This window comes from Gobio gobio (genome assembly GCF_949357685.1).
Source record: "Gobio gobio genome assembly, chromosome: 3".
NCBI lineage: Eukaryota > Metazoa > Chordata > Actinopteri > Cypriniformes > Gobionidae > Gobio > Gobio gobio.
The window spans coordinates 58,667,223-58,694,362 of NC_137099.1; the positions used below are offsets into that span (position 1 = coordinate 58,667,223).

At 38.7% G+C, this 27,140-nt stretch overlaps 1 protein-coding gene across 1 annotated transcript in view; it reads left to right on the forward strand.

Annotated features, from left to right (window-relative positions):
* The window catches only part of LOC307122947 (adhesion G protein-coupled receptor E2-like), a 93,769-nt gene that overhangs the window by 25,544 nt on the left and 41,085 nt on the right, over nt 1–27,140 (forward strand). The window contains exons 7-8 of the mRNA XM_079811290.1: nt 4,715–5,077; nt 5,162–5,218. Of these exons, the coding sequence (XP_079667416.1) occupies nt 4,715–5,077; nt 5,162–5,218 (420 nt within the window). The remainder of the gene's footprint in view (nt 1–4,714; nt 5,078–5,161; nt 5,219–27,140) is intronic.

Sequence of the window (27,140 nt, forward strand, 5' to 3'; positions counted from 1 at the left end):
TTGTGTTCCGAAGATGAACAAAGGTCTTACGGGTGTCGAATGACATGAAGGTATCAATTTTTATTTTTGGGTGACAGAATTGTATTTTTGGGTGAACTAACCCTTTAATGCCAGTTGTGAGTGAATGGTGCTACCCTGTGACTACACAATCATCTGAACAGAATGGTTCCTGAGAGTTATTATCATGTCATTATGCTATGTAACTGTTTAGTGATTTTTTTTTTGTGTTCGTTTTGATTTTTAGTGAGAAGACCTCAGCTAAGTTCCCGGAAAGGCTTCTTCCAAGACCTTCAAGGACCTGATTGACTGCGGAATCTGCTGTGAAAGAGGATGAAACCAATGATTCAGGTTCGACTATAATTCAGAATAAGATTATCTATACACGTTCATGCATTTTTTGCTGAAGTTGTCACATTTGTTATTTACATTTATACATTTGGCAGACGCTTTTATCCAAAGCAACTTACAGGGACCTTATTACAGGGACAACCCCCCTGGAGCAACATGGAGTAAAGTGCAAGTGGTGCACACTGGTGGTGACCACTGGGATTGAACCAGCAACCTTCTGCATATCAGTTCCATGGTTTAACCCACTGGACCACCATCTCACGTTATTTAGAATCCGCAACAATCCTGCATCTATTCATCTCCTACTTCATTTGATTCCACCATCACCACGAGGCTGCAAGAGACCTGGAAAGATGTCCTCATATCAAGCTGAAAAATATTGTCATCCTCAAAAAGGTACATTTGGACATTTCTGTCACACTACGTTAAAATTAGTCTGCCTCAAAATATTGCCAGTTGTGAAGATTGTATTGTGGAAAACTTAATTTTTTTTATTTTGTCTATGATCTGTAGGCAAGGAATAACATACCAGAACACCTTGATTGAATTGAAGAGACCACACAGCCACACCTGCTCACTGATGGGACAGGGAGGAACAGCATTCATGGATGCTACACAACTGTCGACAAGTAGCTTTCTGCAATCTTGTTCAAATCTACCTGTTATATTTGTTTTTGTCCAGGCAAATTTGATGATTTTATGCGTTTTATTAACTTTTTCAAAATTGTATTTCTGTGCAACACTTCAAGAATGTGATTGACTAATTGACATTTACACATCTGATATGTTTTAAAGTAGCCGCTTTGTCCACTTGTTAAATAAACTTTGGATTTATACGTCTGAAGACTCTTGATTTTATGTCGGATCTTGTACATTAACACCATATACACAGCAAAATCCCCAGTGTTAAATTAACACTCCTCAGTGTACATATGTGTCCACACTACAGGGTGTTAAAAGTAACACTTAAGAAGTGTTAAAGTTAATGAGATAATTAAGTGATTAATTAAGTTATGATTGACCATTAGTGATGAGAAACACAAGAACTACAACTGACTTCAGCCACAGCTTTAGATGCAATCGACTGAAGATAAAAGAAGACATTAAATCTCTGAAGATCTCAGCAGAGGAGGATTAAACAACTCCACAAACAGCATTACCAGCTTCACACATTACTAACCAGACTGACTTTATTTCTGTCAGACGTCTACAGAAGCTCTTATTGAGGTTAAGATGTTGATGATTTATTGAAAATAATAGTTTTGTTTGACGCCACCATTATGGTGATCAGTGTTGCTTTAGTTGGGCTCTTGACCCTTGACTTGTCAGCATTTTTTCTTTCTGTCTGCTGTAACTGTTTGTTACGGTGAGAACAGCAAGAGAAAATTGATATGTTATGTAATGATGTAGCCGTGTGACTCTACAGCAGGAGATCCAGCAGCGTTTTCATCAGAGAAACTGATCAATGTTTAAAAGTTACATAAGTCTTGTTTTCCGGTTTAATAAGACATTACACAATAAGCACTTCTAACTCCTGCAACGTTTACTCACACATAGACATCAAGAATCAGCCTATGAATCTCAACAATGGTGACATGCTTCATGCTGCAATGCATTCTGGGTGCATCATGCAAAACTCATCCATGGCTCCCAGAATGCATTGCAGCATGAAGCATGTCACCATTGTTGAGATTCATAGGCTGATTCTTGATGTCTGTGTGTGAGTTACTTTCGCAGGAGTTAGAAGTGATAAGTGTACAATCTGCTTTTAAACATTTTCAGCTTTATTGAATAAAACCGATCTGGATCTTTCCTGAAATCACAGTAAAAACAAAGTTAATCAGTGATTTAAATCACTATACAATGATCATATTCTTATCACTGAGCAGTCGACAGCATCTGATTGTGTTTACTCTTGCTTTTCTTGCCATTGCAAACTCAGTTACAGCAGCCAGAGAAACACTAACTTTAAAATGTCATCAAACTGCCCAACTAAAGAAAACACTGATCACCATGATGGTTTCAACACAAAAAAGTTTCAACACAAAATAAACAAAAAAGTAATTCTCAATAAGAGCTTCTGTAGACATCTGACAGAAATAAAGTCAGTCTGGTTAGTAATGTGTGAAGCTGGTAATGCTGTTTGTGGAGTTGTTTAATCCTCCTCTGCTGAGATCTTCAGAGATTTAATGTCTTCTTTTATCTTCAGTTGATTTAATCTAAAGCTGTGGCTGAAGTTGTAGTTCTTGTGTTTCTCATCACTAATGGTCAATCATAACTTAATTAATCACTTAATTATCTCATTAACTTTAACACTTCTTAAGTGTTACTTTTAACACCCTGTAGTGTGGACACATATGTACACTGAGTAGTGTTAATTTAACACTGGGGATTTTGCTGTGTAATAGTGTAAAATATAGTGTCAAAGTTTTTTGGCACCGAACCGAATATTTTATTAATAACACTTATAGTGGAATTAAATCATCACCAGGGGTGTTAAACACCCCATAGTGTAAAACTTGAACATCAATTGTAAGTGTAACACTTTACACTCACAGTGTAATTTTTCTACACTGTAGGGTGCTATATTAACACTGTAAATTCAACACTACAAACGGTGTACTTTTTACACTATTTAGATTGGGACCATATATGAATCCGGAATATTGTTAAAATTAACAATTTAAGTGTTAATTTTACACTGCATGATTTTACTGTGTGCTATTAGCAAATCCAAGAGTTTGGAACAAAATACAGATCAGGAATTTTTTATATTCTGAACCTGGACTTTCCACCTCTGATATTTAGTCAAAAATTGTTGAAAAAAAAGTTATCAGATCCATACATGGAGCAGTCCCTCCTGCTCCGGCCACCATGAGGAGCCAGATGGGTTTGACCTGGGCTCTAACAGACAGTTTTGCCCTCAGTTTCCATGGAGGTCTCACATGGGTTAGCCCAGATTAAATGAAAACTGCTCAGTGTGCACACTACAGACTGTTAAATGTAACACTGAATCAGTTTATGTTAATGGAGTTAATGAGATAATTAAATGATGATTGAGCATTATTGAAGACACCTGATGATAATGAGCAGAATCACTGAAGGACAGAGAAACACAAGAACTACAACTGACTTTAGCCAGTTACTTTTTTTTGAGTATTGTTGATGATACAGATTAATCATCAGTAATCATCATGTGGTGACAATCTCCGAGAAGCATTTATTATTGTAACTATGTGATTTTCAGCATGAGATACTGCAGTAAAAGTCAACGGTGATATACTTCATGCCGCAATGCATTCTGGGTGCATCATCAAACTCAATCTGTTGCTCCCAGAATACATTGCGGCATAGAAACCTGTCACCATTGTTGAGATTCATAGCCTGATTCTGGATGTTTGAGTGTGAGTTAATTTCACCAGAAATTAATGGGCTTTGTGTTCAATGCATTCTGATCATTTCTGATTAAACTGAGAATCACAACAATAATCAAAATGAAAATTAAATAAAAATGTCACTATTATAAAAGTCAGACATAACATGATGATTATATTCTTATCATCACTGAGCCACCATCAAATGTATGGAATTCCAAAACTGCCAAAAATGAATAAATACATAAATTAATATACAAATAAATGATACAAAATTATTATTTATACATTTATTTCCTTATGTATATATGTATTTGTATTTATTTATTGATTATTTTATTTATTTCCACATTTATTAATTTCTGCATTTATGTATTTCTATATTTATTTGTGTGTAGGGTAATGAGGAGGGCGTGGTTTACCTCAGACATAGTAATCGAGCTCAGAGTAGGCGAGGGTGAAGCGTTGAAGCCACAGTGACACCTTGTGGTCGAAATACAATAAGTATAGTCTACTGACGTTGACACTGTCTGTGACTTGGACAGGTATACGGCCAAAATCTTAAATCTTACTGTGTGACATGGATAGGCTACTCTTTATTCCGGACATGGCCGTAGAATGAGTTCATGAGTGGAATAAAAATATGGCAGGATTTTTACTTTCTGAACCCTGGACTACCCACCTCTGAAAATAACAATATTTTTTAATTTACAGATGCTGTTTGTAAGTTTACAGAGTTTTGAGTACAATGTAAAATAAAATAAAATAAAATGACAGTAAAAAAATGTATTATTTTCCGTATTTTATTTTTTATTTTTTTTATTTTCAGTGCACACACATTTAGGGTGATTTACAAATATGTGACAATTTAGAATTGCAGGAAATGTAAAAGCATGAAAAAATTGTGAACATGCATTTGGAATTGTATTTTGTAAATACATTTATATTGAGAGTATGACTTCATAATAATATTTTAAAGTTTATCTCTGCAGACCCCTGCTACAACTACACTGTGCTGGACAATCCATGGAGATCCATCAATAATACAAGTGGCGGCATGTGTGACACGTCTGTCTCCTGGAGCGGCTGGTATCGTCTCTTCATTAACAACATCAGCGCTCATATCCCAGACACGTGTGTCCCAAGGGGTCACTGTACCACTGATATCGGACTGTGGATACGTGGAGGACACCCAACAGTAACGGATGGAGTCGTCACTCGAGATGTCTGCGGTCACGCTTACAGTTACTGCTGCTATATCGGGTCTTATCCCATTAAAGTCAAAGCCTGTCCAGACAATTATTATGTCTATGAGCTGGTTACACCAACTGGCTGCAGTTTTGCATACTGTGCAGGTAATTATATTCACATGAGCTCTTTCTGCACATTCATGATATTTGTATTTCTTTTCATTAATCACTATTCCTGCAAACTTTCAGACACTGCCAGTGTTAACACCATCTCTACATCTGTCACACCAGTGACCGTCTCTCCTGGTAATGTAACACTGTGTCTCTATTGGCTTATTTTCTGAATGTTTACTATGTACTCAGCAGGCACAGTACGTCAATGTGACGTCAGGAAGATGTTGGACTCCAACTACGTCTACAGAAGCTCTTATTGAGAATTAACAGAGGTTTAGATGATGATGTTTTATTGAAAATAATAGTTTTGTCTGACGTCATAGTTATGGTGATCAGTGTTTGCTTTAGTTGGGTAGTTTGACTTGACCTTTTGATAAGTAGTGGTGAAATGAAGCTTTGTGAAGCTTTGAAGTGTTCCAGCCAGATGTGTTGCAAAGTGGTTCATTTCTTGATGCTTCAAATGCACACTAGAGTCACCTGCTGGTCAATGCAAAAATGGTGCTGAAAAATTGTCAGTACTGTGACAGTGCCAATATGTGCTCTCAAAGGCTTGATATATTAACGCACACACGTACATGCTTCGAAGCCTCAGTATCAGGCGTAACATCACTACTTTTAACATTAGTTTTTCTCTGGCTGCTGTAACTGTGTTTGTTATGGCAAGAAACGCAAGAGAAAATGTTATCAGATGATATTTTCTTACTTGATGATAAAGATAGGGCTGGGCGATATATATCGTGAGATTGTTATGCGCATCTCATCAGTAAAGCCGGTTAATTGATTAGTAGTAAATCGCCTTCACCTGCTTTCAGATGGAGCGGCATTTACTACAAAGAGCCGTAGTTAACTGACAAGCTGAGCCATATCGCATTAATATCGCGGACGTATCGCCAGCGATAATTAATGCGATATGGCTCAGCTTGTCAGTTAACTACGGCTCTTTGTACACAGCAAAAACTCCAGTGTTAAATTAACACTCCTGGGAGTGTATATGAGTCCACTCAAGAGTGTTGAAGGTAATGAGATAATTAAGTGATTAATTTAGTGATTATTGATCATTATTGAAGACACCTGATGATAACAAGCAGAATCTCTGAAGGAGAAAATCTCAAATTGTAAGCCACCGTTATGGGGATGGGTGTTTGCTTTAGTTGGGCTCTTGACCCTTATGTTATTCACTTTAGATTTTGTCTGGCTGCTGTATCTGAGTTATAACTACCAGAAGAACAAAGATAAAAAGTGATCTGTTGGTTATATTATAACAATCATCATTTGAACTATGGTTTTGATTTATGTTGCTGTTTACAGCAAAACTGTGATTCTGCATAAATATACAAAGTTTTAGATATAATATAAAGGATTTCTTAAAAGTTGTTTAAAAAAAAAAGTCTTTCTATTAGGCACACACAGATGTCAAGATTCAGTCTATGCATCTCAACAATGGTGACGAGCGGAATATTCAATTAGGAAAAGAAAATTACATAGACAATTCAGATCATAATTTATTCATACCGCAATGCATGATGGGAGCCATTAATGACTTGTGATTGGTGGTAGCCACTGCAACATGCTTTATTATTGTCACCATTGTTGAGACTCACAGGCTGATTATTGATGTCTGTGTTTCTAAATAAATTAATTTGAAAGTCTTTTGATCAGAACAATGTTTATTAAATCTTTTGGCTTATAAGAAAAATGATAATCACCTGCTGTATAATCACAAAGCTGCTGCTAACAAGTTAAACCAAACTATCTCAAAATGTTTCATTTTTCTGATCATAGAATGATTATGTCAAAACATAGCCAACACTATCACACTTTTCTTTGTTAATTTGACTGTTATAAATCAATAACAGCAGACAAACAAAATCTAAAGTTAATAATATAAGGGTCAAGAGCCCAACTAATGCACACACCCATCCCCATAACGGTGGCTTACAATTTGAGATTTTCTCCTTCAGAGATTCTGCTTGTTAACATCAGGTGTCTTCAATAATGCTCAATCATCACTAAATTAATCACTTAATTATCTCATTAACTTCTCTAACTTCTTCCTTAATTTAACACTGGAGTTTTAGCTTTGTAGTAAATGCCGCTCCATCTGAAAGCAGGTGAAGGCGATTTACTACTAATCAATTAACCGGCTTTACTGATGAGAAGCGCATAACAATCTCACGATATATATCGCCCAGCCCTAGATAAAGATATGATCTTCATATAGTGGTACATATAGTAATCTAGTAATCTTATAGTAATCTTTTGATAAATTATAATTTTGTATTATTAATTATAGCAAGTCAGTAATTCTACATTGTCTACTAAACATTTTGATTTCCAGCATCTATTAGACACTGTCTTTTTTGGGCCAGTGCACCCCCCCCCCCCCCCCCCCCCAATAATAATGTAATAAATTGATTGATTTACAAAGCTTTTAAGCATTTTTGGTGATTTTCAGCGCTGTAGCCTTTGGCAATGTTGAGGTTCCTTTAAAATCCTGTCCCTGCTCCCCCGAAGGTTAAAAAGATTTTCGATTTTTTTTGACTTGTTACAAAATTCTGTTTGGAATATATCCATAGAGGAATTTTAACAGATATGTTTTCAGTTTGTTCTTCCTTTTCTAATACTCTTGCAAAATAATATGTATCCCTTAGTTTTAGAAGAAGTTTCTTATTTTCACTAGTATGTCTCTCAGGTGTTGAACAATAGTGCATCTTTGAGAATATATTTAGTATGAGTAAAATACTTAAGTACTGTTAAAAATCAGACACATATTGGAATTGATGACTTGTAATTGTCATTTTCTCTGTAATGAATCTGTACACTGTCAAAAAAAAAAAAAGAGTACAAAATTTTACCTTTACCTATCTTTGGATTGTGAGAGAATCGTGGGATTCAATCCAGGATCTTCTTGCTGTGAGGAGACAGTGTTTCCCACTGAGACACTGGTGCTGCCCTTAATCACAGACATAAGACACACTTTGACTATTTCTGTCAGACGTCTACAGAAGCTCTTACTGAGAATTAACAAAGCTTTAGATGTTGATGTTTATGTTTAATTTGAAGTCACCATTGTGGTGGGAAGCGTTTGCTTTAGTTGGGCTCTTGGTCCCCGTTTTTGTGATCGCTTTCCTTTGGATGTTATAACTGTGTGTGTGTGAAACAAAATAGTTGTGGCTGAGAAAGCAAAGATAAAGTCAATTCAGGTGTTGTCAGCTCCTTGATGACTAAATCCTCAGAAGTCTAGAATTGGATTTTGTGCTTTGAGTTTTGTGATCTTTTTTGGCAAATAATCATTTGTTTATAGCCTCAATAAACTTGTGAATCCACTGTATCGGCACCAATAGCAATAAAATAATCACTTATCCTGAAAGATGATAAAAAAGAATGTGCACATTGTTTTGAGAAAACATTTCTTATAGTCACACACAGACATCAAGATTTTGCATATGATTCACAACAACGGTGACAATCAAAACAAAATGCATGATGGGTAGCTTCATAGAACAAACCTCGATCATGATTGTCACCGTTATTGTGAAGCATAGGCATAATCTTGATGTCTGTGTGTGACTATATGAAATATTTGCTGAAAACATTGTTTGCACATACTGTTTTAACATCTTTCAGGATAAATATTCATTGTAACGTTATTGGTGCCAATGCAGTTGATTCACAAGTTTAAAGTGGTTATAAACAAGTGACTATTGTTCCAAACAAGCACACAAAACTCAAAGGGGTGGTAAACCACGATTTCACTATTCTAACTTCAGCTAAAGTGTAATGTTGCTGCTTGAGCATAAACAACATCTGCAAAGTTACAACGTTCAAAGTTTAAAGCAAAGGGAGATATTTGCTTTTAAAGAAATCAGTTTCTAAGAACTACAGCAAACGGCCAGCAGGCGACTACAGACATTCCTCCAGGGTTTTGTGACATCAACAGGCTCAATATTTACATAAACCCCTCCTCCGAGAATATTAAATAAGGGGGGTGAGGCCATTTTGTATCGCGGCGCTGTTGTGGTATAGTAGGCTGGAGTGTTGTTGCCGCGATGCCGAGGAAACGCTGTTATTTTCATCCGGATTGCAGGTCTGGGGTACTTGCTCTGTTCAGCCTTCCTTGGGACGGGGGTGCGTTGCAGAGCGTTTAACATACAGCATGTTATATGCACGTGTGTTTGAGTCAGCGGGGAACAGGCGCGCGCAGGGCTCCCTGCAGCACATCAAACAGAGGAAAACATCCACCGTCTTCGCAATTTCAATGCCAGATTTGCACAACGTCAGCTGCGTGAAAAAAACACTGCCGGTGCGTGGATGCACGACGCGCGCGCTGCACTTGGGTGATTTGGCTAACTTACTAGTTAAAGCCAGTGCTTAGTGTTTGTTTTGGGTTAGTTCTTGCGACAGATATTTGGCTATAATCGTTCTAAAAATACAAAAGTTAAAATGCCATTCAGTAGCGATCACTATAGATCCGCAGTCTTTACTCTTGAGGACTGAACAGGTTCTGCTCGATCATCTTCACTCAAATGTTCTGGGTCTGATTCGGGCTCAGATTGGTATGGTTTTATTGACGCCGTTGTTTCTAACACTGACCAAAGCACAGCCTCCGGTAAGGGGCGTGACGTTTCCGACATACGTGCACTAGGCGTTTAGCGAATCACAACACACTGGGCCAGCTAACCAATCAGAGCCCACTGCGTATTTTTGAGGGACTGGCTTCATACAACCCGGACAGCATCAGACCGTTTTACAAGGAGGGACAGAGCAGTGTAGAATAAAGGTCAAATATATGAAAAATAAGGCAATTTTTTTTAAAACGAAGCATGAACACATGTTACAGTGCACCCCACAAACACAGTCAAGCCTTCAAAAGAATGTGTTTTACCACCCCTTTAACAAACAACATTAGCTGCTTGCTTTCTGATGATTTAGTCATCAACAAGGAGCTGACAACACCTGAAGTCACTTTATCTTTGCTTTCTCAGCCACAACTGTTGTGTTTCACACACACATACAGCAGCCAAAAAAAGACAAACACAACTACGGGAACCAAGAGACCAAGAACGGTGACTTCAAATGAAACATCAACATCAACATCTAAAGCTCTGTTAATTTGCTCAGTGGGGAGACCTGACGACACACACACTGTTTCTATCTCTGTTCAATCATCTGCATAGTTTAATTATAGGTGCACTTATTTTATTTAAACCTCCTCACATTTTTAATCTTTTAAATGAATCCATAATTGAGATTTAAATCTGAGTTTAAAGTTAATGAGCTACATGATTAAAGTTAATCCATCTTAAATATAAATTAAATCCATGTTCAAAATGATGGTTTAAATGTAAACCTGCTTATTTTTAAACAAGGTTTAAAGTTTGGTGCAATACAATTATTAGATAAACCTAGATTTAATCTAGATTTAAAAGTAATCCTTGTTGGTAACCCACCCTATAAGTCTTTAAAAAATCATGTAAATGGATAATATGTGTACATCCTGTGTACCTAATTACTGTTTGTCTGATGAGTGTCCAATCTCTAACTGATTTCCCCACAACTTTGATGTTAAAGCTAGAATGTCACTAATGTGTTTATTCACAAAAAGGCATTTTATTTGTATATATATTATAGCAATTTTATTTTTTATCTAGGCTACATTTTCCATACCAACAAAGAAACAAAAAAAAGGACAAAATAAATAGGCTGATCTATAGCATGTTAAATGGTGGTAGCCTAGTCTATGAATGGGACACCCATCTAAGCTCACAGAAATGGTTAGACCCAAGTCTTCAGCAGCCAATGACACTGACCCCTTCAAACTGAATTTTAACGCATATATTACGTGTATTTTACGCATGAAATACGCGCTGATTCGTCACACGTATTTAACATGTATTTCACGTTCAAATACACGTAAATTACGTGTTAAAATTCACGTGTTTTTGGCCCTCTTGGCTTTCCATAAAGGACTAGCCGAGGAAAGGCTGCTCTCGCCGGGGTTATGAGCAGTGATTGCCCGGTGATCGCCTGGATCTCACAACTCCAAAAACACAAGATTATTTTTTTAAATAGGCGCTCTCTTTATAAATAAACCACAGATTTGAGCTTTAAACAACTATATTCTCACCTGAAAAAGTCTTAAAACTACATTTTGTGACACAATAGTACTAGTTTTAATTTATGCAGGGTTTCTCATGACGTCACTTTACCACATGACCGCAGCGAGCAGGCTCTTGATTGGTTAACTTGGCAAGAAATGACGGCAAAGTTCACATTTTTCAACTCGGGCGTCAGACGCGAATTCGCTTCAAACGCGTGAATGCACAAAAGCACCATTCGCGTGTAATGAGGCGGATGTCCTTCGCGCCGCGCGAAACGCGCTTTCCGTGCCGCGGGACCTCCAGATGTGCGTCAACGCGCCTTTCCATTGACTTAACGGTAACACTTTATTTTAAGGGTCCAGAATAATGCATTAGTTAAGCATTAATTAAGGGTTAACTTGTTCACAACTAAGCATTAGTTAAGCACGAACACACTAGTAATTAATGATTAACTTTACATTTAAAGGGTCCGTAATTATGCATTAGTTAAACTAGTAATTAATGATTTGCTTGTTCACAATTATGCATTAGTTAAGCATGGACACAATAGTTATTAATGATTAACTTAACATTTGTAACAGTAATGATTCAATCAGTCATGTGGCAGGATAGACCAAAGTCTGAACACCTCACAGCCCTCGTGACTTGTCTAATCAAATCATGCTTAAACAAAGGGCCTGTGTGTTACGCTGATTAGATCCAAACCACATCATGTAGCCGCAAGAGCGTTGAAGGCGTCGGCCTTCCCCTCTATAAAAACTGGAACCGACCATCAGCTCTTTGCATTCTCGCCACCACAAGGAACGGACCTCTTGGCATTTAGCCATGGAGGGGAAGACCCTGGTCTTCCCAACCCTGAGAGAAGGCCTCTCCGCACGGAGAGAGAAACCGGCAGACTTCTTGAGTGACTTTCCTAAACTTCAAAGAAGTTCACCTGGGACTCACAAATCCTTAGCGAACTTCCCCGACGATTCGAACTCAGACACTTACACAAGAAGCCGTAGTAATGCAAGTATTCTATTTCACAATCAAACTGCTTGAAAAACGTTGTCTGAATTATGAATTTATATGAATTTCTTGTGGGCTCTTGGGAAAAGACTGAAGCTGTCTCTCCCTCTCTGTCTGTCTGTCTGTCTCTCTCTCTCTCTCTCTCTCTCTCTCTCTCTCTCTCTCTCTCTCTCTCTCGTTAATTCTTCTTCCCTTTTTATTACTCGTTAAGTTTCATGTTTCCTTGTTTGTACCATATTGTTTGTTTTCTCCTACATATATATGCATATTTCCCCGTATGAATCGTAGCTTTGTAAACTGTAGTTGTTTTATTAAAACCCAATGATTGCATTAAATTGAATCTGTATTGTTTTGCTCACAAATTCGAAGTCACTGAAGCGTAAGATCTAAGCTACCCATTTAAGCTTGATTTTCATGTAGTACTACTTCAGTAGTGCAGATCGTACAAACATAAGAGATATTATTTGTCCTGATCAAACAGATCAATGTTTCTTAAGGTTTGTAAGATTGATAATTGATGAAGAAATCAATTTGGATAAAGGTTACTTTTAAATGATTAAAGGTTCCGTTATACGTAAATTTTGTCTGTACAACAAGCAAATAATATTCATAGACTCATGAATATTAATACCATTTGAGTTAATTATTCCCCAAAACTCATTGTTGCTACAGTGGTGGAGAATGCGGGCAGTTTCAAACTTTGTTTTTGTGAGCAATATTAATATTCATATTCATGTGTATTTTTGGGTATTAATATTATGCACGCGCGTTTTCGTTCGTTTGTTCGAACTGTGAGACAAATCGCTCAAAGCGAACTCACTCACTGACTAGGCACAACGCCGAGCTCAGCTTAAGCATATTAACAGATGCTAATTTAACAATATTAGATGTCCTGCAGAGATAAAGAAATCTCTGTACAGTCCGTACATGCGTAATATTGTTTTATCCCGCTTGACTTGAACGAAGAAATCTTCTTTCAAGCGGAAGATTGAATTAGAGCGAGTTTCCTCTTTTCAATAATAGGCCTAATATAATATTAAATCGTTAAGATAAACGATAACTCCTGGTTTAACATTGGATTAGCTACCCAAATCGGAGACCTAAAACATTTGACTCATAAATGCTGACTGACCGTCAGTCAGTTTGATAAATGTCTATTGGAGTTCTTTTAAATGTGACGTAAGCAGATGTTTATTCCTGTATCCACATTTTCTTGTGCAGCGAATGAATCCTGCCAATTTGTTTGTGCCAATATAGCACGAAAAGATCCGCCGTGGTCTAAAAAAAAAAAACAAAGTAATTGTGATTTGTGTTAATCCTGTGTGCGGCCATCATTTGATTTTTGGTCTTCAAGTCACACGAGCAGGTGCAACTCTGCGTGCTAGACACCAGAGGGCGCGACCTAACAGCTCTCGAATTGCACTTCACCAAAACTTTATCCCGAGCGGGCGCAACAGCGCCATCTGGTGAGCGTTCCTCCTAACTAACTCTAGTCTGGGTGGACTCGACTGCGCCATCTCGTGGGCATTTTCGGATAGTTCTACTCTCCGCTATAAATTTTGTTTTAACAAACTTAATTTCCTTCCTAAGAAGAGCATGTGAATTGTTTATTGATTACTTATAGAAAGGTTTTCATTTATGCAATTTTACTAGCATTAGGCAGCAACCAGGTCTCCGTTCTCGCTGATTAAACGCACTTATTTGAATTTGAGTTTAAAAGGAAAAATGAATTTCCTCTAGCTTAAATTGAAATTAGGTTCTTAAAGTTACTGACAGTCCACTTGGAAGGAAGGACGCCACCGTGTGGCCATACCCTGCTAAGTCAGCTTACAGCTCTCTCTCTCTCTTTTCCCACTTCCTTTTCACCTGCAACCATAAATCACTTGATCCGGTAAACAAGCGAGTCTTAATTAATTTTTGATTTCACCTATTTACCCTCTTTGTGTATTTATTGTAGGGCTCACAAGCATCGGTGGTGAATTGAGAATCGTCTCAACGTGGTCTCCACGAGCAAGGTTGTCCAACCGACGTGACCGGCATCGACTGTGTGTGAATCTCGGTTTCTTTTACCTCTGTCCGCCGTTGCGGCCCGCAGTGGCGACATCAGCAATTTGACACTCCAAAGCCAGTCAACCAGTTCAGCTGACACACAAGGCAATGTCTGGCACCTGTATCTAAACCATGGCTTAATAGGGAGCCACTCTTGAAAAAGAGGGTTCTAGGGAACGTGCCGATTTTGCTGTGCTGGCTGGCGGTTGACGGGTGGGTGCTGTCAGGTTGTGTTTAAAGTCTAAACTGTTTGAGTGGGCGTAACGCGATACAGAGTAACGAAGGACCGAGGACACGGCAGTTGGGTGTTTGGGAACGCCCGGAAGGCTAACTGTGCCGCTGGTTTTCCACCTGAGCGACCTCAACTCGCCCCGGATAAACTAAATGTGATAAAACCCACATTATAAGCCGAATATTAGATACTCCCCCGAGTATAGCCTAAACGTTTGGCCCACCTTTCCTCTCTAAGCCGCACCCTCTTCCTAGGTTTCCTAACCCGATAGCCACACATGCTGTAGGCCCCAGAAACTCTCACGAAAGGTAGCAGGCTTAGCCCCTTTAGTGTTTCTCTAACACTCCCAGCGTTCGCGCTTATTTTCCTTTTTATTGCAGACCAATTCATTTTTGTGTTTGTTTCTTTCCTACCTTCACTGTCCGGACTGTTGTAATCTTGTTTCTCTCAGTTCACCAAGAGACCCCAAGGAAAGCTAAGTAATAGAGTGACAACCAAGCAGCCGGCGTCACCAGGTGACCCACAGGGCTACCACCTGTCAAAGTCTCTATTTCAGGCCGACCCAAAAATTGGCCCGCCTAATTGCCTAACTGTCTAACTGTTTACATCAGTTAGCCAAAATTCTTGTCGACGGCATAGTCCGTACAAGAGCTCGTTAACCTTAGAACAAACTTGCATTGGCCTCTTTGTGTGTGTGTGCTGTGTTTCTCTCGCCCACAGTGAACCAGTATGCCCCGTTCATCCAGTCCCGCTGTCCCTTGGGATCGCCTAGCGGTATGGCTGGAAGCGATGACGAGCACTGTTCCGTCGGAGGACACCAGTGATCTGCAACAGCTGAGCCAGGAGGAACTGGACACAGAGCTAGACAAGCTGACGGCACACGACCCGACGCAGAGTTACTCTCACAAAGAACTGGCCAAGATCCTCGGGAGCCTCGCCCACAACCTTGTCGCCCAGGCACGGCTAAGAGAAAAGAGCCACACCGACCTGGAACAGGAAGCGGCAACATTAAAGCTCCAAGCCGAGGAGGCCCGGAGAAACCAGGCCCTCACCCAGCGTCATCTAGACCAGCTACTTCTAGAGACCGAGAAAAAGGGTGAAACGGACACAGAACGAGAGAAAGAAGTAAAAAGACTTCCAAAGGCCCTGAAAGATCTGCGTCTGGACACAGACCGCAGAGAGCAGTCAGAGAAAGACACCAGGGAAGAACTCAACGAACAGCTCCGGCGAGGCGAAGTTCTCCTAGAGAGAGCCAACACTGCACTCAAAGACAGAGATGCTAAAGCCAAAGCCTCCGAAAACCACTTGCAGGCTGCCCGAGCCGAGATCAATGAGCTTGCCCAGCAAAGACATGAGCTCCAAGATGAACTTGACCTTGTTCACAGAGAACTGAAACATTCATACAAACTGCAAAGTGACCGGGAAGGGGGAACGCACCACACAAAGTTTCCCCCGACCAGCTGGTCCGCACCTTTTAGCCAAGAACCAAGAGCTAGAAAGGGGGGTGACAACCCACTGCTAAGACTGTCACCCGCTAGCCTCCACGAACCCCCGCCAGCAGCGGAGGAAGGGACGCCCTTCCAGGAAGTCAGGGTCAGCAGCCACGTAGCTCATAAAGACCTTGACAAGCTGGCCAGAAATATCCCTACGTTTAGCCCAGACCCTGCAGGAGGAGACGACGTTGACGCCTACTTGCAAGACATAGACTTTCACCTTCAGACTGTCGCTAACACGAACACTTGGGACAGATTGTTCCTACTCAGAATCACGTCTAACCGGGACGTACACAGCTTTCTAGACCGTCAACCAGAGACTGTCAAAGCAGACTACTGGCAGCTACGACGAGCTGTAATTCATGAACACTCTGATCCAGAATCAGACCAGGGGCTAATTGCTGCTGTGGACCTCAGGCAAGGTCGACTTGAAACCCCACTGACTTTACAGCCACTCGTTTCCATCAGTCATGGCAACCTCATGTCAGGACAGACCATCCCGGAACAGGGAACGGTGATACCAGCATACACCAAAGGGGTCGCTGTTCGGCTCAACATGCGATGTGGCCAAACCTTAAATCACGCGCTGGGTTTCTTCAAACCCTCACCTGAATGTGTGGAACTCGGACTCACACTTGAAGCCACACCCCTCACTGAAGTGTCATCTCGTGTAGTCTACATCCTCTTCAACAACTGCACAGCAACTGACATCAACATTCCCAAGGCCTACCGGCTGGGATGGCTAGTGAGCCATGACTTTCATGATTTTGAACTTGAACTACCCATCATTGGGCCCATTCCACCTGCACTGATACCAGAAGGGAGTACAGATAACACGCTGTTCACTGCACCCTTCAAATTCATTGCCATCACGTCTGTCATGCCGATGACCAAAGACCAGGTGTGCCGAACGGAGCTGACTGAGGACAGTCACCTCGCAGTATACACAGTCTCCCACCAGCCTGTCGGTGAGACTGATGAACCTGCTACACCTCTCAAGACCAACCTGATCTATGTAGACAACGTTCTCATGAAGAGCACAACGGTGGCCGACCACCTGAAAGAAAGAGACTATGTTTTGAACCAACTATCCGCAGCCGGTGCCAAGATCGCCCTCCACAAAGGACAGTGGTGCCGGGCCAAGGTCAACTACGTGGGCCTGCTAATCGGATCCCAAGGCATTGAACCTCAGTCAAACTGTATTCATGCCATTCAAAACATCAAGCCTCCTACTAACACCTCTGAGCTGCGCAGTTTTCTAGGGGTATGCAATTACTCCCGACAGTTCATTGAAAACTACTCAGACATGGCCAGACCTCTAACAGCCCTGCTGAAGAAAGACTGCCCTTTTGTCTGGTCGGATGCACAAGAACCCGAACAACAACTGACCTGTCAAAGACACTTTGAACCGAATGCGTGCCAGGGCATGCCCATGGCCTACGTCGATGGGTGCTCCTACAACCACGACGGCATCCTCAAGGCAGATGCAGGAGTGCTGTGGGTGAACGATCAGCCGTGCCCACCACAACACTTCAAGTTGGGTCCTCAGTCATCGCAATATGCAGAGATAGCAGCTATTCTCATAGCCCTACAGATTGCATCAGCACATGACATCAGAGAACTGCTCATCCGCTCAGACTCTACACAGCAAAATCCCCAGTGTTAAATTAACACTACTCAGTGTACATATGTGTCCACACTACAGGGTGTTAAAAGTAACACTTAAGAAGTGTTAAAGTTAATGAGATAATTAAGTGATTAATTAAGTTATGATTGACCATTAGTGATGAGAAACACAAGAACTACAACTGATTTCAGTCACAGCTTTAGATGAAATCAACTGAAGATAAAAGAAGACATTAAATCTCTGAAGATCTCAGCAGAGGAGGATTAAACAACTCCACAAACAGCATTACCAGCTTCACACATTACTAACCAGATTTACTTTATTTCTGTCAGACGACAACAGAATCTCTTATTTAGGTTTAGATGTTGATGATTTATTGAAAATAATAGTTTTGTGTGACGCCACCATTATGGTGATCCGTGTTGCTTTAGTTGGGGTCTTGACCCTTGACTTGTCAGCAGTTTCTCTCTGGCTGCTGTAACTGTTTGTTACAGTGAGAACAGCAAGAGAAAATGGATGATGACAAGTTGATGACAGATGATGTTGGCTTGTTGTTTATGATACAGTTGTTATCATCATATAGTGCCTTATTTGCTGATCTCCTGAGAGTCATGGATTATAGTAGCCTTGTGACTCTACAGCATAAGATCCAGCAGCGTTTTCATCAGATAAACTGATCAATGTTTAAAACATGTACATAAGTCTTGTTTTCCGGTTTAATAACACATCACACAATAAGCACTTCTATCTCCTGCGAGATTAACTCACACACAGAGATCAAGAATCAGCCTATGAATCTCAACAATGGTGACATGCTTCATGCCGCAATGCATTCTGGGTGCATCATGCAAAACTCATCCATGGCTCCCAGAATGCATTGTGGCATGAAGCATGTCACCATTGTTGTGATTCATAGGCTTATTCTTGATGTATGTGTGTGAGTTAAACTCGCAGGAGTTAAAAGTGCTTAGTGTACATTCTTTTTCAAAACTAGTTCAGTTCTTCTGATTAAAACCCTGCTGGATCTTTTCTAGAATCACAATAAAAAAAAAAGTTAACAGTATATTGCTCATTCTCAGTCATAAAATCGATTAATTTAATTATTAAACAATGATCATATTTTCATCATCGAGCAGCCGACAGCATCTGATTGTGTTTACTCTTGCTTTTCTTGCCATAACAAACTCTGTTACAGTAGCCAGAGAAACACTAACATTAAAATGTCATCAAACTGCCCAACTAAAGAAAACACTGATCACCATGATGGTGACATTAAAAAAGTTTCAACACAAAATAAACAAAAAAGTAATTCTCAATAAGAGCTTCTGTAGACGTCTGACAGAAATAAAGTCAGTCTGGTTAGTAATGTGTGAAGCTGGTAATGCTGTTTGTGGAGTTGTTTAATCCTCCTCTGCTGAGATCTTCAGAGATTTAATGTCTTCTTTTATCTTCAGTGGATTGCATCTAAAGCTGTGGCTGAAGTCAGTTGTAGTTCTTGTGTTTCTCATCACTAATGGTCAATCATCACTTAATTAATCACTTAATTATCTCATTAACTTTAACACTTCTTAAGTGTTACTTTTAACACCCTGTAGTGTGGACACATATGTACACTGAGGAGTGTTAATTTAACACTGGGGATTTTGCTGTGTAACTATGCCAGACTCAGTTTCGTGTGCCACCTTCCAAGCTGGAAACAGAATGGTTTCAAGACCGCTAACAACAAGCCAGTCAAACACCAACACCTGTTCCAGGAATGTGACAACATCACAAGAACACATGACCTGACAGTGTACTGGAAGAAGGTAAAAGCACACTCGAAGCTACCAGGTCTCGACAAAGACTTAAATGACCAAACCGACGCCCTCGCCAAGTCGGGCGCACTACACGGCGACATGTGGGTACCCCCAAACCCCACATCCAGCCCCAAAGTTGCAGTGCTAACCCGCAGCAAGCGACCGGCCCCGGCTACAATGCCCGCCTCGCAGCCGCTATCGCTAACTCCGCAGATGTCCAACAACGACATTGCGGATATGCAAGCCTCTGACACTGCGCTATGTATCTCCATGATCATCAGCAATACCCTAACCCTAGGCATAGCCTTTCTCCTGTACAGGAAGTTCAACGAGATGAGAACCCGCTTCAGCCAAACTTACGACAGCTGTGTCTGGAGGTCTCCGATGGAAACCCTGGAGGGAGGGTAACACGCCAGAAGCAGATGCGAACCTCATCGAGCTGGCTCCTCAGCCACAACGAACACCTGCTATCCAGCCGTCCCGATTCACCTGCCATCCGACCATTGTGATGGGGGTTGTCCGATAATGACCATAGGTCATCATCTGACAAAAAGGGGGACTGTAACAGTAATGATTCAATCAGTCATGTGGCAGGATAGACCAAAGTCTGAACACCTCACAGCCCTCGTGACTTGTCTAATCAAATCATGCTTAAACAAAGGGCCTGTGTGTTACGCTGATTAGATCCAAACCACATCATGTAGCCGCAAGAGCGTTGAAGGCGTCGGCCTTCCCCTCTATAAAAACTGGAACCGACCATCAGCTCTTTGCATTCTCGCCACCACAAGGAACGGACCTCTTGGCATTTAGCCATGGAGGGGAAGACCCTGGTCTTCCCAACCCTGAGAGAAGGCCTCTCCGCACGGAGAGAGAAACCGGCAGACTTCTTGAGTGACTTTCCTAAACTTCAAAGAAGTTCACCTGGGACTCACAAATCCTTAGCGAACTTCCCCGACGATTCGAACTCAGACACTTACACAAGAAGCCGTAGTAATGCAAGTATTCTATTTCACAATCAAACTGCTTGAAAAACGTTGTCTGAATTATGAATTTATATGAATTTCTTGTGGGCTCTTGGGAAAAGACTGAAGCTGTCTCTCCCTCTCTGTCTGTCTGTCTGTCTCTCTCTCTCTCTCTCTCTCTCTCTCTCTCTCTCTCTCTCGTTAATTCTTCTTCCCTTTTTATTACTCGTTAAGTTTCATGTTTCCTTGTTTGTACCATATTGTTTGTTTTCTCCTACATATATATGCATATTTCCCCGTATGAATCGTAGCTTTGTAAACTGTAGTTGTTTTATTAAAACCCAATGATTGCATTAAATTGAATCTGTATTGTTTTGCTCACAAATTCGAAGTCACTGAAGCGTAAGATCTAAGCTACCCATTTAAGCTTGATTTTCATGTAGTACTACTTCAGTAGTGCAGATCGTACAAACATAAGAGATATTATTTGTCCTGATCAAACAGATCAATGTTTCTTAAGGTTTGTAAGATTGATAATTGATGAAGAAATCAATTTGGATAAAGGTTACTTTTAAATGATTAAAGGTTCCGTTATACGTAAATTTTGTCTGTACAACAAGCAAATAATATTCATAGACTCATGAATATTAATACCATTTGAGTTAATTATTCCCCAAAACTCATTGTTGCTACACATTACAGTAAGGGCATATTAGACATTATTTACAACTTAATAAGCCATATATTTTTTTTCTGTAGCTGCGTAATTATAAGTCTGTATTTTCTGTTAAGTTAACTGAACAATAAGCTAGTAATTATGTTTAATTACTGCTGATTTTGCCGTTATAAATTGCTGAAATAGTGTAATAAAGACAATTTGAGCCCCTATTCTGAAGTGAAAGTTTTATTCTCATTAATTATGGCACTTATTGAATGATATTTAAGTTTATTAACCAGAATAAGCCAATAATTAAGCCTAACTACACTCTAAAAAGAGATGTGTTAAAAATGACACATGTTGTGTTAGTTTTAACACATGTAGTGAGTGTGCTCAGGGACAACACATGTTGTGTCAAATTTAACACGATAAATGTGTAAGTCATTTTAACACACTAATTGTGTCAGGTAATCACATACTCAGATGTAATTTTAAAAATAAAGTGAAACTAAATTATTAAGCATTTAATCAATAGTCTAGTACAGAACGCATGTGCACACAAAGTACAATGTTTCAAACTCTATGACTCTATAAACTCAATTATTCACACTTCAACACCACATCGATGCTGCTTTTGAGAAAAGATCATGAAGAGATAACAGTTGACAGAGTTTGCGCTTTGAATTAAATTAAAATGTAGCAACTGATAAAACATTCTATATAAATAACTTTTATTTACTCAGGCCTGTTTGTTTGAGAACATAAACACTGCATACAATGCACAATGATGGTGTGTGTCGGTGCTTTATAACATGATGTGTTGAGAACAACACAACCAGATGTGTTAAAAATTGACACATGTTGTGTTAATTTTAACACATGTAGTGTGTGTGCTCAGGGACGACACATGTTGTGCAGATTTTAACACATGTTGTGTAGATTTTAACACATGTAGTGTGTGTGCTCAGGGACAACACATGTTGTGTAGATGTTAACACATGTAGTGTGTGTGCTCAGGGACAACACATGTTGCGTAAAATTTAACACACAACCTGTGTCGTTTTCTTTAACACATCTCCGTGTTACCTGTAACTCAACTAATGTTATTCCTCTTACACAGAAGTGTGTTGAAACCTTTTACACAATAATGTGTTATAGTTACACAACGTGTGTCAGATGTGTGTTACATGTGACTGTATCTGTGTATTTGCCAGAGTTACTTCGTGTTTGGATGAACACTGACACGTATTGTTAACTTGTGTTTAGTCCATTGACGTTTAATAAAGAGTGTTTGACTGTTTATTGTATTACCTGGATGTTTTAGACATCATGAATCTACACACAGCAGCTCTTATTGAGATGAACAGAGGTTTAGATGTTGATGGTTCATTGAATGTTTCATCTGAAGTCACCAGAATCGTGATCAGTAGCTCCTTTATTTGAGCTCTTTACCCTTTACTTGTCTTTTAATTCTCCTCTTTCTGCTGTAACTGCCTTATAATCAAATATGTTTGTTATGGCATGAAAACACGATCAGAAGTTTCTTGATTAAGTCATAATCTCAAGATCTGATCCAGTTTATGATTAAATGGATGGTATACATTTACTTTATTTATGTGCTGTTAGCTATAAAAGTTTTGTGAAGTTAGTCCATGATGTCCAGTAGTGCAGAATGAATTCTTAAAAAAATACAAATTCAATGTTTTCAAAAAGTTTAGAGCTGCAGCAGATACTCGTCAAATACACAGAGATTTTAGATTTTACCACATGTAGTGAGTGTGCTCAGGGACAACACATGTTGTGTCAAATTTAACACGATAAATGTGTAAGTCATTTTAACACACTAATTGTGTCAGGTAATCACATACTCAGATGTAATTTTAAAAATAAAGTGAAACTAAATTATTAAGCATTTAATCAATAGTCGAGTACAGAACGCATGTGCACACAAAGTACAATGTTTCAAACTCAATGACTCTATAAACTCAATTATTCACACTTCAACACCACATCGATGCTGCTTTTGAGAAAAGATCAGGAAGAGATACAGAGTTTGCGCTTTGAATTAAATTAAAATGTAGCAACTGATAAAACATTCTATATAAATAACTTTTATTTACTCAGGCCTGTTTGTTTGAGAACATAAACACTGCATACAATGCACAATGATGGTGTGTGTCGCACTTTAAAATATGATGTGTTGAGAACAACACAACCAGATGTGTTAAAAATTGACTCATGTTGTGTCAGTTTTAACACATGTAGTGTGTGTGCTCAGGGACAACACATTTTGTGTAGATTTTAACACATGTAGGATTTCTTAAAAGTTGTTTAAAAAAAAAAGTTTTCTTTTAGCCACACACAGAGGTCAAGATTCAGTCTATGCATCTCAACAATGGTGACGAGCAGAATATTCAATTAGGAAAAGAAAATGACATAGACAATTCAGATCATAATTTATTCATACCGCAATGCATGATGGGAGCCATTAATGAGTTGTGATTGGTGGTAGCCACTGCAACATGCTTTATTATTGTCACCATTGTTGAGACTCACATGCTGATTATTGATGTCTGTGTTTCTAAATAAATTTATTTGATAGTCTTTTGATCAGAACAATGTTTATTAAATATTTTGGATTATAAGAAAAAAATGATATCTCAAAATGTCAAAATCTCAAAATTTTTCTGATCACAGCATGATTATGTCAAAACATAGCCAACACTATCAGATCACACTTTTCTTTGTTAATTTGACTGCTATAAATCAATAACAGTAGACAAACAAAATCTAAAGTTAATAACATAAGGGTCAAGAGCCCAACTAATGCACACACCCATCCCCATAACGGTGGCTTACAATTTATGATTTTCTCCTTCAGTGATTCTGCTTGTTATCATCAGGTGTCTTCAATAATGCTCAATCATCACTAAATTAATCACTTAATTATCTCATTAACTTCTCTAACTTCTTTCCTAATTTAACACTGGAGTTTTAGCTTTGTAGTAAATGCCGCTCCATCTGAAAGCAGGTGAAGGCGATTTACTACTAATCAATTAACCGGCTTTACTGATGAGAAGCGCATAACAATCTCACGATATACACAGTAAAATCCCCAGAGTTAAATTAACACTGCTCAGAGAACATTTGGTCCCACTCTAAAGAGTGTTAAAGTAACACTGAATCAGTGTTAAAGTTAATGAGATAATTAAGAGATTAATTAAGTGATAATTGACCATTAGTGGTGAACACCTGATGATAATGAGTAGAATCACTGAAGGAAAGAGAAAAAGAAAAACACAAGAACTACGACTGACTATTAAAAAGACATTCAATCTCTGAAGATCTCAGCAGAGGAGGATTAAACAACTCCACAAACAGCATTACCAGCTTCACACATTACTAACCAGACTGACTTTATTTCTATCAGATGACTACAGAAGCTCTTATTGAGGTTTAGATGTTGATGTTTTATTGAAAATTAAAGTTGTTTGAAGTTACCCTTATTGTGATTAGTGTTTGCTTTAATTGGGCTCTTGACCCTTGACTTGCCAACATTAGTTTTTCTCTGGCTGCTGTAACTGTTCGTTACGGTGAAAATGGCAAGAAAATCTTGACGCTTGTTGTTTATGATACAGTTGTTATCATCATATAGTGCCTTATTTGCTGATCCCCTGAAAGTCATTGATTATAGGAGCATTGTGATTCTAGGGCAGAAGATCCAGCAATGTTATCATCAGAGAAACTAAACAATTATCAAAAAATTTTACGTAAGATTTGTACTGCGGTTTAATAACACATCACACAATAAGCACTTCTAACTCCTGCGAGTTTTACTCACACACACATATCAAGAATCTGCCTATGAATCTCAACAATGGTGACATGCTTCATGCCACAATGCATTCTGGGTGCATCACGCAAAACTCATCTATGGCTCCCAGAATGCATTGTGGCATGAAGCATGTCACCATTGTTGAGATTCATAGGCAGATTCTTGATGTCTGTGTGTGAGTTCATCTCGCAGGAGTTAGAAACGATTAGTGTACAATCGGTTGCAAAACTTATTCAGCTTTTCTGATTAAAACAGTGTTGGATCTTTTCTAAAATCACAATAAAAAAAGTGAATAGTATATTGCTCATACTCAGTCATAAAATCAATGAATTAAATCATTATACAATGATCATATTCTCATCATCGAGCAGCCGACAGCATCTGATTGTGTTTACTCTTGCTATAGCAAACTCAGTTACAGCAGCCAGAGAAACACTAATGTTAAAAAGTCATCAAACTGCCCAACTAAAGAAAACACTGATCACCATGATGGTCACATTAAAAACTAACAATTTTCACAACAAAATCAAACAAAACATTTGTTAATTCTCAATAAGAGACGTCTGACAGAAATAAAGTCAGTCTGGTTAGTGATGTGTGAAGCTGGTAATGCTGTTTGTGGAGTTGTTTAATCCTCCTCTGCTGAGATCTTCAGAGATTTAATGTCTTTTTTATAGTCAGTCGTAGTTCTTGTGTTTTTCTTTTTCTCTTTCCTTCAGTGATTCTACTCATTATCATCAGGTTTTCATCACTAATGGCCAATCATCACTTAATTAATCTCTCAATTATCTCATTAACTTTAACACTGATTCAGTGTTACTTTAACACTCTGTAGAGTGGGACCAAATGTTCTCTGAGCAGTGTTAATTTAACTCTGGGGATTTTACTGTGTATATCGCCCAGCCCTACCTTAATCCATTTATCCAAATATACAAATATACAACAAAAGTATGTTTTGTGTCCGTAAAAGCTGCTTATTCTGGTCAATAAACTTAAATATCACTGAATAAGTGCCATAATTAATGAGGATTAAACTTTCACTTTAGAATAGGGGGTCAAATTGCCTTTATTAGTACTGTATTAATGGTAGTTAGGCTTAATTATTGGCTTATTCTGGTTAATAAACTTAAATATCACAGAATAAGTGCCATAATTAATGAGGATTAAACTTTCACTTTAGAATAGGGGCTCAAATTGCCTTTATTAGTACTGTATTAATGGTAGTTAGGCTTAATTATTGGCTTATTCTGGTTAATAAACTTAAATATCATTCAATAAGTGCAATAATTAATGAGAATAAAACTTTCACTTCAGAATAGTGGCTCAAATTGTCTTTACTACACTATTTCAGCAATTTATAACGGCAAAATCAGCAGTAATTAAACATAATTACTAGCTTTTTGTTCAGTTAACTTAACAGAAAATACAGACATATAATTACACAGCTACAGAAAAATGATATATGGCTTATTAAGTTGTAAATAATGTCTAATATGCCCTTACTGTAATGTTAAGTTAATCATTAATAACTATTGTGTCCATGCTTAACTAATGCATAATTGTGAACAAGCAAATCATTAATTACTAGTTTAACTAATGCATTATTCTGGACCCTTAAAATAAAGTGTTACCGACTTAACATTGAAATCATTGTCTGGTTAGTAATGTGTGAAGCTGGTAATGCTGTTTGTGGAGTTGTTTAATCCTCCTCTGCTGAGATCTTCAGAGATTTAATGTCTTCTTTTATCTTCAGTTGATTTCATCTAAGCCTGTGGCTGAAGTCAGTTGTAGTTCTTGTGTTTCTCTGTCCTTCAGTGATTTTTCTCATTATCATCAGGTGTTCATCACTAATGCTCAATCATCACTTAATTAATCACTTAAGTATCTCATTAACTTCAACACTGATGTAGTGTTACCTTTTAACACTCTGAGTGTGGACTCATAGTGGACTCATATGAACACCAGCAGTGTTCATTTAACACTGAGGATTTTGCTGTGTGTAGCAAAAAAGTATTGTTTGTGAATATTATTCATTATGAGTTCAGTCAAGCATTTTCGTCAAGACAGTTTTTGTTTACGGCTTCTTTTAATTTGAACAGATTATGTGTTTTGTTAACGCTGTAAAAATGATTTGAATGAACAGTTGGAATATCATTTATCATTCGCTTCCCAACCCCAAAGAGCAAAAAAAGGTAATGTGAATTGTAATTATATTTATTAGTGTTGATCAAATGCTTTAGAAATTTGGCATTGCAATTTAACGTAGATTATCACAAACTGCAGCCAATCAGCA